At 44.4% G+C, this 13,325-nt stretch overlaps 1 protein-coding gene across 1 annotated transcript; it reads left to right on the top strand.

The window, feature by feature from the left end:
- The first annotated feature begins 12,555 nt into the window (after positions 1-12,555).
- On the top strand, positions 12,556-12,987 carry LOC145390243 (uncharacterized). Its single transcript, XM_080265233.1, has one exon. The coding sequence runs from the start codon at positions 12,556-12,558 to the stop codon at positions 12,985-12,987; it is 432 nt and encodes a 143-aa protein (XP_080121359.1).
- The last annotated feature ends 338 nt before the right edge of the window (positions 12,988-13,325 follow it).

Below are 13,325 nucleotides of genomic sequence, written 5' to 3'. Positions count from 1 at the left end.
TCTGCCCCCTCCTTCTGGCACCTTGCCAAAAACCCTTCTAACAACTTTACCTCATCATCCTTCCCTCTTCTTTTCTACTCTGATGGCTCTGTTGCTATTTCTTCTACTGATAAAGCAGATCTCTTCACTCATTCTCCCCCATTTCCACCTTAGACGATTCCGGTACTGTTCCTCCATCACTTCCCCCCTCTGACTTTCTCATGGCTGACATTAAAATTTCTTCAGTTGATGTATTTTCTGCTGCCACAGGCCTCAATACTAATAAGGCATTTGGGCCTGATGGAGTCCCTCCTGTTGTTCTCAAGAACTGTGCTTCTGTGCTTCCACCCTGCCTAGGCATACTCTTTCGCCTATGTCTATCAACCTGTAACTTTCCTTCTTGCTGGAAATTTCTCTCATTCAGCCAGTCCCAAAGAAAGGTGACCATTCCCAACCCTCTAACTATCGTCCAATTGCTTTAACATCCTATATCTCAAAGGTTTTTGAATCAGATCTTAATTGAAAAATTTTAAAGCATTTATCCTATCAAAACCATCATTCTGATCGTCAGTATGGGTTCCATCAGGGACGCTCCACTGCCGACCTTCTCACCTGCCTTTCAGACTCCTGGTCATCCTCCTTCCAGGACATGGCGAAAGCTTTTCCATTGCACTTGATATCTCAAAGGCTTTCGATCGAGTCTGGCAAAAATCTTTAATTTCCAAACTGCCTTCTTACGGTTTCTATCCTTCTGTCTGTGCCTTCATCTCTAGCTTCCTTTCTGGTCGTTCTATAGCCGCTGTTGTAGACGGTCATCATTCTTCTCCTAGATCTATCAACAGTGGTGTTCCTCAGGGCTCTGTCTTTTCACCAACTCTCTTCCTTTTATTCATCAATGACCCTCTAAGCTGTAAATCTAACCCTATCCACTCATACGGTGATGACTGCACCCTTCATCTTTTCATTTAGTCCCACAACGTCCATCTCAATAGATGCTTCAATAAACAAGGGATGAGACTATGGCACATCTAATGTCTGACTTGGCTCGTATCTCTGACTGGGGTAAAAATAATCTGGTTGTTTTTAATGCATCAAAGACTCAGTTTTTACACCTATCAACCCGACAAAATCTTCCAGAGGTATACCCACTAATGTTTAACCCGCCCCATCCCGACGTTTTCTGGGCAGTGGTACGCCCCAGTCCCGACATTTTTGGGCCTTTTTTTTTTTGTCTCAAACATCCGCTTTTGGTGAGAAACATCGAAAATTCATAGAGAAATCGCTAACCTGAGGTTTAAAATACTCGATCAATGTACGAGTACCTCCTTACCTGACTGGGTTTTCTAACAGGCTGGCACCAAAGAAAACGAGTTCTATGGGAGGATAACTATTTTATCCATTCATAAACAGTATTTATTTATTTACTTCGTATGAATTTATATGTAGTACAAGAGTATACTGGTTTTCAAACAGTAATATAGGCATTATAAGCATTGTTTCACTCACTAACTCATCACCATTCATGACCTTTTTTTTTCACATTACCTGATCATCATTTCTGACTATTTCTTCCTCTAATGCTATGTAAACTTTGTCCACCATATTGTCATCAATTGGGGATTCACTCTGGCCCTGAATGTCTTTATTGGCCAGGTCACTGGTAACAGGTGAATTGCCAAGACAATGGCGTGCAGGGGGGGGAGAGGTTATGCGGTGTAAGGCATTGTCCCTGCTTGGCATCTTGTAGAGGAATAGGGGAAGGTGTCCCGTGTATACGTGCCAAAAATCACTCGTGAAATCACTCGCGACAATTGAAAATTGTGCGAATTAGGGACCTTGCAATGTTGCTGCGTTAATTCACGTCTCCAGGATATGAGTGCACATCATGTGAGGATGTGAATTCACGTCTCTGGGACGCGGCGGGTTAATAATATTCAGCTAATCCTGCATCATTCTTGAACATGCTTGGGGTTTCATTTACTCGGGACTTATCTTGGGAACATCATATTACATATCTTGTAAAATCTGCTTCCAAGAGATTTGGTATGCTAAGACGACTCCATTCCTTCTTTACCCCTGCACAATTGTTGAATTTATCTAGGGGTTTTATCTGCCCCTGTGTGGAGTACAACTCTCATGTGTGGGGAGGCTCTCCACATACAGCTCTTCTCAAAAGGGTGGCGTCAAAGGCTTTTTGTCTCATTAACTCTCCTCCTCTTACTGACTTCCTTCAATCTCTGTCTCTTCGTCACATTGTTGCATCTTTATCTCTTTGCTATCGCTACTTCAATGGTCACTGCTCCTCTTAACTGTATACTTGCATTCCTCCACCTCTACGACTGACACATAGCACCTATCTAGCAGTAAACTCTCATCCCTTTTCTGTTAAACTCTGTAATGCAAGAGTTAACTGTTACTCCCAGTCCTTCATTTATGCAACAGGTCAACTCTAGAACTGTCTCCCTCTGTCTGTGTTTCCTGCATCCTATGATCTCCAGTCTTTCAAACACAGTGTGTCCAGGCATCTCGAAAAAATTCGATCTTGATTTTGGCTCTCTCTTGTATTTTGTTTTTCTCTTGGAAAGAACAATAATTGCGGCTTGCGGCCTTTGGTTCCTTCTTCTTCGCATGAAAAAACTCTTTCCCTTACGATAACATTATTTACCAAGATTTCCAATGTGGCCAAAATCAGGTCTAATATGCTAACTCCTCGTGTTGGGGAGTCTATGAAATGATGCAATGAATGTTCTTGCAAGTTAGTGTACAGGTCCAACCCTGTGTGTGACAATAGAGTCTCTCCCCATATGGCAGTTAGTAAATTAAAATCACCAATGATTAGGGTATTATGGGTGCTACATATTTCAGCAATTTGGCTGTATATTTCACTACCTGTATTACTGGACTGTGCAGGTGGACGATAATTCAGTCCAAATACTGTTTTGCCACGGGATGTATTTCTGAGTTGAAGATAAATACAATTAACATTATCAATAGAGGGCTTAGGAATTGCGACTGGGTGAAGTCCTACTTTAATATATAACAGTACACCGCCCCTACTAAATTGTTTTTCTAATTACTAAAAGTTGTACTCAGCTAAAAAATGCTCGTTGTTTCGTGTTGAGCCATGTTTCTATTACGCCTATTACATCATAGTTTTCAGCAAGAACATAAGCCTCTAAATCAGAAAATATACTTCACAAACTATGCGCTTTCAGAAGAAGACCCTTAATATCCTTGCCTCCATTTGTCTGCTTATGATTCATGACATCTACATCAACTCGTCTATAGGCCTCATATGATGAGTGATTTTTTGCCACAAAAAACACACTGCATCATCCAATAAACGACCAAGATAAGCAGAGCCAACTGCATTTAAGTGTAGATCATCATGTGGAAACAGAGCCCACTGCTTATAGAAGTGATTCCAGATGTCTACAAACTCAGTTCCCTCCTGTAAGGAAAGTGACTTAATACGATTATTTAAGCTAAAAGCCTTGCTGTAAAAGAGACTGCTTGTGGCAACCCTGGGGAGAACACCTGAAATAAGAAAATTATTAGTTTTTTCCTTGTCATGCTGCAGCATCGACTTGAACTTGTTCAGGAGCTCTTCAGGCCAGGTTCACATTACATTGTTGCCTGCGTGTATGATAACCAGACTGTCATTGGTTGTATCTTCCAAGACAGTGTGCACAGCCTTAGTTACATCAAGTCCAGCACCTGGAATGCAATAACGCTTTCTTTTAGTTGGTGCTTTGCCACAGAACTCCACAAGCTGTACACAGATGACTGAGTCCCCCACCAGTCGAGCCTCATGAGTTTCTTCTTCAGCATCAACCAATATCCAGGACCTATTGTAGGTAGTGACTGGTAAAATGCGTCGCATCCTTGTCACTCTCGCACCATATCACACTACCTGGAAATTATCCTATTCCGATGGGTGTTGGTTAGTTTCAGTGGCAGCGTAATAACCGAACTGAAACTTAACAAATTAATCACCAGTCTGGCTAAAATTCGATCCTGGGCCCTCGTGCATCGTAGGCGCGCACGTTACCACTGAGCCAGAGAGAGGATGCCCGCTTTGCCTCTAAGCAACACAGGCTTGTATATTACTCTATTACATCACTCCTTTCTCCCATTGGTGTTTAATTTTGTCAGTTTTGAACACACTGTAACGTTGCATCGGAGGCCACCAATGGGGGAGCTGTGGACCACACCAGACAGCTCACCCCAGAGATGTAACGACTAGGACGCTACCAGCAACAACATCATTGCCCTCTAAGCCTCGCCTCATATCCCACACCACTGCCAACCAATGTAATGACCGGACTGAAACTTAACAAATTAATCACACTGGTCTGACCGAGATTCGATCTCAGGCCCTTGCGCTTCATAGGCGCAAACGTTACTACTGAGCCAAAGAGAGGATCCCCGCTTTGCCTCTAAGCAACAGGGACTTTTATAGACCCCATTACAGCAGGAGGAGGGACAATGTCAATGTTGCCTTGGGCAACAGCAGACCTTGACAGAGGGGTATTGCTCTCCTCCACAGTGCTTCCAATGTTGCTCGCAACAAACTCCTCGAACATAACAATCCTGCAAGTCAGGATAATAATTTTGTTAGTAGCTTCAGACAGCTTTACCTCAAGATCACGCTGGAGTTTGCACATCTTGCAAACAAAAGAGCGGTCGATGAAAAAAAAAATCCAGTGAAGCTACCGGTGGTGGCTGTGCACGTAACGTTCCGGGGCATTTTGATTGCTGCTGTTCTAAAGAATTCAAAGTTAATTGAATGCTGTCAAGTGAAAAATGTGTTATCACCTGAAATGAAGGTACTAAAAAATTTTCATAGAATAACATAACACTACATGAAGCAGTACCTGTAAACAATAAATAAATTTATTTGTACCTGAAAAAAAAAAAGTGTTACAAAACCTTGGAGAGCTAAAGGAGACAGGGCGACATGGAGGCGATTTGTTTGTTGCCACCCCTTACGTGATTGATGCATCTGGCTATAGGTAGACAGAAAGACAGATACAGAGAGAGATTTTTTCTTCAGCTAAGTGGGTCATAGGAGCCTGTAGTTGGTTGGGCACGTATTCTTGTAAGGAAACTCCCTAACACCTTTCCTTAAGTGATTTATTTTGCTTGTGACACTTTACAGTCCTCCCCTGTGTTACATAAATCGATCTAATATCGCCATACTCTGCATAAGCAACGTACAGAAGGATATTAAACCAGGCATTATAATAAAAAAAAAAACACTAAGAAAGAGGTGTTAGGGAACTCCTTACCCGATGAGAATACATGCCTTGGTTAACATGTAAGGAAAATTTGATGCGTTTTAGTTATGAGGTAAGAATCAGCCTTCTTGGTTACTAGTCAAATTAGCCATCCAGTCTCAAACATTTGGTCATTAATGAAACTGAAAGAGGTTATGAGGCAGGAATGAGTCTCCTTGGCTATTAGTAAGATTTACCCTCCAATCTGACAACATTTGGCCATTAACGGAGCTGGCTAATATTCCTAAGCTGAGAGAGGCTTGGTATATTTCTCTACCCTAATATTTCACCTCTTCTGCTTGTTACTTACCTCTGCTGGTTAATATTCGTAAGCTGAGAGAAGCTTGGTATGTTTCTCTTCCCTAATATTTCACCTCCTTTACTTGTCACTTTCCTCTGCTGGCTAATATTCCTAAGCTGAGAGAGGCTTGGTATGTTTCTCTGCCCTAATATTTCACCTCGTCTATTCGTCACTTTTTCCTCTGCTGGCTAATATTCCTAAACTGAGAAAGGTATGTTTCTCTGCCCTAATATTTCACCTCTTCTACCTGTCACTTTCCTCTGCTGGCTAATATTCCTAAGCTGAAAGAGGCTTGGTATGTTTCTCTGCCCTCATATTTCACCTCGTCTACCTGTCACTTTCCTCTGCTGGCTAATATTCCTAAGCTGAGGGAAGCTTGGTATGTTTCTCTGGCCACTGATACAGATGTTACCCTAATATTTCACCTTCTCTACTTGTCACTTTCCTCTGCTGCCCTAATATTACACCTCTCCTACGTGCCACTTTTCTCTGCTGACTAATATTCCTGAGCTGAGAAAGGCTTGGTATGGTTCTCTGGCCATAGATCAAAGTGATTGACAGTCCTTAAGTGTTAGTATTTGTAGTGGAATATTATGCAAATTTATCTATGACTAACTGTACGAATGTGTTCATATATATATATAAAATAGTAGGGTATTACAGTGAAGGCTGAGAACTACAATGAAAGTTGGAAAGTACAGTGAAAGCCAGAAAGCACACTGAAGATAGGGAAACACAAAAGTATGGTAAAAACAGGGCAACAACGAAGAAAGGATCGGAGAATGATGATCAGGAAAACAACTGAGAAAGAAAGAAGTTACAGAAGCACAATGGAGATATGTCGAGAATATAAACAAGGGTAGGGAAATCAGAATCACAAGGTAGGAAAGCAATGAAGTTAAGGCTACATACAAAACTAACCACAGAACATATAAGGGTAAGGCAAGATCAAGGTCTTCGCGATGCAGTGATCTCTGAGAAATCTGACTCCTGTGCTGGTGTGAAGAGCGTCAGGCCTTGAATATGAACATGAATAATACTCTGTTAAAGGATACGATACTGATACTGCCGTTATTACCATTCTGTACACGGAAAGTTGTAGATTAAGTGATGGTAGGAAGATGTGTCTCAGCGATAATCTTGCATGTGTCCTGTGCCCGAATTCTCACCACATACTACCAGGACGGCTCAGTAAATTATAAATACGCAACCAACGCAGCTCAGAAAGTCAAAAGACACACCCAAAATAGCAACCAAAGCAGCTCAGCAAGTCAAAAAAACACAAGCAAAATTATGAAAATAACACAGCAAGTAAAAAACAGCTCAGAAAAAAAAAACAACAGAACGGCTCAGCAAGACAATAAACGCAACCAAAACAGCTCAGTAAATCAAAAAGCACAATAAGCAGCTCAGCAAGACAAAAAAAAAAAAAAAAAACGCCTCAGCAAGTCAAAAAACACAACCAAAACATGTCATAAAACAAAGAAGCACAACACAGCTCAGAAAATAAAAGAACACAACAAAACAGCTCAGTAAATAAAAAAACATGATCAAAACAAAAGAGCAAGTAAAAAAAAAACACACACAAAACAGCTCAGCAAATAAAAACACAACAAAACAGTTCAACATATGAAAAAAACAACCAAAATAGCACAGCAAGTCAAAATAACAACGAAAATAGCAGAGCAAGTTAAAAAAAAAAAAAAAAACGCAGGAAAAACAGCTCAGCAAGCAGGGAAGTGGGCAGCACACATACCAGTTCCTTTATGTTTTCCCAGTGAAAGAGAACGGGGGAAATTTTTTTATCCTTTCACCCCTCCCTCAGAAAAAGAGGAAAGATAAAAATCCTCTAATGGCCACTGCTTACCTGGGGGCAGCCTCGATGGTTTCTTAAAAGCAAGGTGAAGGAAAAAGAAAACTAACACGAACAGTAGGAACTCGGTCACCATCTTGCCTCTTCTGTCTCCCTCTCCCTCTCTCTCTCTCTCTCTACTGCCTGCGCTGTTTCTCCTCGCGGCGGTATCTGAGAGTGCTGTATGAGGTGCAGGGAATGCAGGACCCGCCCTTCCACGCATGCGCAATCATTCTTTCAGCCGAGGGGAGTGTGGGAGGGGGCAGATGAGGATAACCCGGCTCCAAGATAATGTTAAGAGGGTGGAAAATACAACATAGCGATGTTCAATGTATAATGCAACACTGGATTTCTAAATAAAATATATAAAAGGAAGTAGGAATGATTATATTTAAACACATTAAAACAAGACTGTGTATAACATTTACAGTAGAGAAATAAGTGTAAAGTCTTAACAAAAATAATTTAAAACATCTTTCCTATCACAGCCTTCTTCCTGATCGTCAGCATGGGTTCCGTCAGGGACGCTCCACTGGTGATGATCACCTACCTTTCAGACTCTTGGTCATATTCCGTTCGGGATTCTGGCGAAAGCTTTGCCATTGCACTTGACATCTCAAAGGCTTTCGATCGAGTCTGGTATAAATCTTAAATTTTCAAACTGCCCTCTTGCAATTTCTGTCCTTCTGTATGTGTCCTTATCTCATGCTTCCTTTCTTGTCGTTCTATAGCTGCTGCTGTAGACAGCCACCGTTCTTCTCCTAGAGCTATCAATAGAGGTGTTCCTCAGGGCTCTGTTCTATCACCAACTCTCTTCCTTTTATTCATCAATGACCTTCTAAGCTGTACAGCTAACCCTATCCACTCATACGTTGGTGACTACACCCTTCGCCTTTCCATTCGCATCTCTCAGCGTCCAATTCATCAGGTACTTCAGCAAACAAGGGACGAGGCTATGGCACACCTAATGTCTGACTAGGCTCATATCTCTGACTGAGGCTAAAGTAATCTTGTTTTGAATGCATCAAAAGCTTAGTTCTTACATCTTTCAACTCGTCAAACTATTCCACAGGAGTATCTTCTATTATAGAGCAATATTGCATATCTGACTTCTGACTTGGGCTCATATTCTTATGGGTTGAAGAAGCTCCCTAACACCTCCTCCTTATCGATTTGTTTTGCTAATTGCATCTTACTATCTTTGTCATTTAAATCATTCAAATACCATCATACTCACCATAAACAGCATACACTTACATCCTCATCTCACACTGCCACAGGCTCCAGCAGCAGTTGTTCAGTACAGCAAGGACATTGCCCAGTGAGTTGTTCTTCCTATGGTCAGCCTTTAGGTGTACAGTACACAAGATCAGCTGTGGTGTTGTCAATAAACACTGGCTTTTTAAGTTCAGTGTCTTTATTTTCCAAATAATTACACTGAATGCTTTCCAACTTCACTTCACTATTCTCACAAGCACTGGAACTATACAAACTTTACGAACTGCAATTGCACTTAATGCTTGACAATACTTCACTATTTTCACGAGTACCGATTGTATACAAACTTCAGTATCACTTCACTGTTTGCCAACAACACTTCACTGTCTTCATAAGTATTGAAAATATACAAACTTCACTGCACTGACACTGCACTACGCTCAAACGCAATTGAAAACTGACTGAGCCTATCTAGTCCCTTCTCCATCTTTATATAAAATTTCACTCTTCTAGAGACTTCTAGCACATGCTCGACGTGGCAACAGTTGAAACAGTTACCAACTATGAGACATCAAAACATGCCTGAGTTTACTTACATTGCATAACACTGTAAATTATTTAGGATAGAAATATAAATCAAATTACATAATTTAACAAGCAATCACATAACTAAAACATTCTATGGAAAGAAAGAGCACAAAAAGTAATGCAACACTTAATGAAATAACTACACTCACAAAGGCAGGCAAACTGGCAATCTGACTCATACCAGAACTACCGGAAAGATCAGGAATCAATGAGTAACTTCTAGACTACCTAGCTACCAAATCCGGCTTCTTAAGACTACTCCCTCCCTAATTCTTTGTGGTCCCGAGAAACTACACAGTATATACAAATATAAACCTTAATCCTAATGATGCGTCTGACTATACACAAAATGATCTTTCAACTTATCAGGTCTTCTTCTAAGCAGCTTCCGACGGCGTCCTTTCTCCTCCACACAGTCCACTCCTTCTGGAAGGTCTTGGTCCTCTTCTTGATTCACTTCTTCCCTCGGGAAGCTGTCAACATCCTCTTGCACTTCAGCTCTGTGTTCCTCCTCAACATCCTAGCTGCAAGAGAGCATAATTCCTCAGAGACGTCCCAGCTGTACTGTCCTGGCCCTTGGTACTGCCACAGACGGTTCACGTGTACCACCTTTGGGCGAGACTTCCTGCCTCCTCAAACCGATATATTACATCTGATAGAGGGTCCAACACAGGGTAAGGCCCATCTCATGGGTTCTGTAGCTTCAGTTACTGTTGGAGCTTGAATTCATGCGGGAAGTTTCCCGCCACCACCCACGCCTGAGGCTTGCTTGGCATGGGCGGGCAGTCTGCCTCGGGCCATCCTACAAGGAGGACGCACCCTTGCATGTACATATTAGAATAAATCTAAAGCAGGCCTCACTGTTTCCATCTCCCTCCTGGTTCTCACGCCAACATGGTGCAGTGGAGTTATACAGGTAACCCAGGAGTGGTGCCGTCAGTGCTCGAGCAGTCGAACCTTGAGTCAAAAGACTTGTTCCGCTGCATGCCGCCAGGAGACCAAGCACATAGCAACATGTACAGTGTGCCACCACCCCAGCTACAACCTCCAGAAATGGGGACAGCCTACATGCCAGCATACCCAACTCTGCACCCAGAAGCACAGACCAAGTGATGAGTATCTGCACCACCAGTGGCTGGTGGTAAGGCTACTATGGGAATGTCGCCATCCCATTTAGAAGCATGGCCCGTGGCGTCGAGTGCTACAGCTTTGGTTGCAAGTGGGTCCCACCCTTGGCCGTGGGTTCCGTGAGATTGCTGTGTGATCCTGAAGTGCATCAATGTGTGAATGCACGGGTTGCCAAGCATAGATTCGAGGCCATGCAAACAAAGGAGGCCATTGGCATGGTAAGGAGCATAGTGGTGAGCCCCAGTACTGTATGGGCATGGTCAGACTTCTTCACATGCACACAGGAGAACCCACTGAGTGGTGTTCTCATATGGTGGTGGTCCAGAAGAAAGATGGGCGGCCGTGCAGAACAGTGGAGTATCAGTGACTCAACCAGGCAATCCAGTGGGAGACCCACCACACCCGACCCACATTTGATGCAATCATTAGCGTGCCAAAGCACATGTTCAAACCAGTAGTGAATGTTTATTTAAAGTTCCATCAAATCCACCTCGATGAGGAGAGCAAGAAGATAATCACATTCATCACACTGTGGGACCACTTCCTCTAACAGCGCACACCCATGGGCCACTGTACAAGGCAGGAAGCCCTTACCAAGCACTTCGATGATGCAACAGCAGAGATCCCCAGTAAACTGAAATGTGTCGACGACACGCTCCTGCAATACCATAGCATTCCTGATGCTCTCTGGCACACATACCAGTTCTTGTGAACATGTGCAGAAAACAGGATCACTCTCCACCCAGACAAGTTCCGTTTCTTCAGAAGCGTGACCTTCTCAGGTTATCAACTCAGCTGGGAGGAGTATCAGCCTAGCCAGGACTTGCTAAGCAGTATAACCAGTTTCCAGATGCCTCCACGCCCCTCCCTCACAGATATCCTATCGTGGTTTGGGCTTGTGAACCAGGTGGCGCCACTCCTCACCATTGCAGCATTCATGGAGCCCTTCAGAGAATTATTGAAAAAACTGTCAGGGAAAGTGGTGTACTGAAGCGGCCAACTCCAGTCCATCTTCGAGTCAACAAAGGAGGCTATAGGCCAGCTTGTGGGGAAGGGCCTCCAGTATCATGACCACAAGGCCCACCGCAGTGTTCACCGACTTCAACATTCTTGGCATCGGCTTCGTGGTCATGCAGCAGTACTGCCAGTGTGTGTCTCAAGAAACCCCCTTGTGCTGCAGGGGTGGCTGGTTATTGGCCCTATGCGGAAGCCGCCATCTGACAGTGGCCGAGAAAAACTACTTAACATTGGAGAGGGAGACCGTTGCTATTGTATGGTGCCTGAAAAGGCACACCTGTCCCTGCTGGGCTGTCTGGACCTCACCTTCATCACAGACCACACTGCACTCACCAAGATCTTCAAGGACAAAGAGCTGAGAGACATCAGCAACCCCTGCATACTCAATCTCAGGGAGAAGACACTGATGTACTCATTTCACATAATGTACCTAATGGAGGAGGCGAACCGCACAGCAGACACTCTCTCAAGATATCCCCTGCTATGGGGCAGACAGGACGAGACAGATCTGGTGGAGGACGAAGCTACATATGCCGCGGTCACGGCAGCGATGGCTTGCACCCTAGAAAATGAGGAAGGCGCCATTTTGGATCTCCATCAAGTGGAGGATTAAGATTTCCAGGATGAGGACTACAGGCTCCTCCATGAGCGCATGAGTGCTGGGAACTGGGCCGACTGGAAGGATTAGGAGCCAATAGCACTCTGCCTGTACTGCGGGATGAGGAGGGACCTGTCATGCCAGAAGGACACTGTCATGTTCGCTAGAGATGAGGGGCACCTGCGACTTGTAATCCCCAAAGCCCTTCATCGTGCGGTCCTAGCCAATCTCCACAAAGGTCACAAGGTCAGAGACTCCATGCTCAGGTGCACCAGGCAATGCATGTACTGCCCCAGCATAGATACTGAGGTGAAGTAGAAGCGAAGGCACTGTCATGTGTACGAAATCAATGCCCCATCACAACCCGCGGAACCCTTGCTGCCCACACTCCCACCTGAGTACACCTTCCAGCAAATGGTGGCTGACCTTTTCCAAGTCGCTTGTGCAGACAAGCTAACCGGCTGGTTGGAGGTGGAGCATCTGGCCAGGGGCACTGCCAGCTCATGGCTTATAACAGCCTTTCATAAGTGGTTGAAAAGGTTCGGCATCCCAGAGGTTGTCTTGTGAGGGGGTTATGAACCTCGTAAGTGGGGAAATGAGGGCATTCCCATCCGTGTGGCATGTGCAGCTGAGGGTGTCATCAGCCCATGAACCACAGTCCAACGGCCGAGCAGAGGCTGCAGTCAAGTCCGCCAAGAGGCTACTGAGGAACAACACCCACCCAGGAGGCTCCCTGGACTCGGATGCTGCTGCTAGGTCCTTATTGCTGTACCTCAATACCCTGCTACATGATACTGATGTATCCACAGCCCAGCTGCTGATGGGATGTCAGCAGAGAGACTATGTACCTGCTGCCAAAGAACACTACATGATCAGCAGCCGATGGGCCAGGATGCCGAGAAGCAGGGAATGGGCCATGGCCCACACTGGGGATGCTGAGGCCATGAGATTCAACCAGATGGCACACAACGTCGCCCCTCTCGACCCAGGACAGTGGGTGCACCTACCGAACCAGGAGATGGGGTGATGGGACAGTGTCGGGGTTATCGTTGACACCCCACCCTCAAGGCAAATACCTGGTGCAGCTGGACGGCAGTGGGTGAGCCTCCCTAAGAAATCGTCATCACCTACGCCCCTACGATGAGTGAAAGGAACAGATACCCACCACACACATTAAGGATGGTCCCCATCGGGAGGCTGACCACAGGGGGGAAGCCCCTCAGCCTCTCCTTCCCCTAGAGAGGCTGCAGAATGCTAGGCATGCCCCAAGACACCTAGAAAACTATGTACAGTGACATTGAAGTGTTGTGTACCCCTGGGCATGTCAAGGTGTTTTGTAATGTGTATGACCTTGTTGCACTTGTA

The sequence above is a fragment of the Coenobita brevimanus genome, unplaced genomic scaffold (genome assembly GCF_032717465.1).
Source record: "Coenobita brevimanus isolate Jiangsu-jjx unplaced genomic scaffold, ASM3271746v2 jjx.HiC_scaffold_3697, whole genome shotgun sequence".
Taxonomy (NCBI): Eukaryota; Metazoa; Arthropoda; class Malacostraca; order Decapoda; family Coenobitidae; genus Coenobita; species Coenobita brevimanus.
The sequence above is the reverse complement of the archived record's forward strand: the minus strand, read 5'-3'. Positions and strand labels throughout refer to the sequence as shown.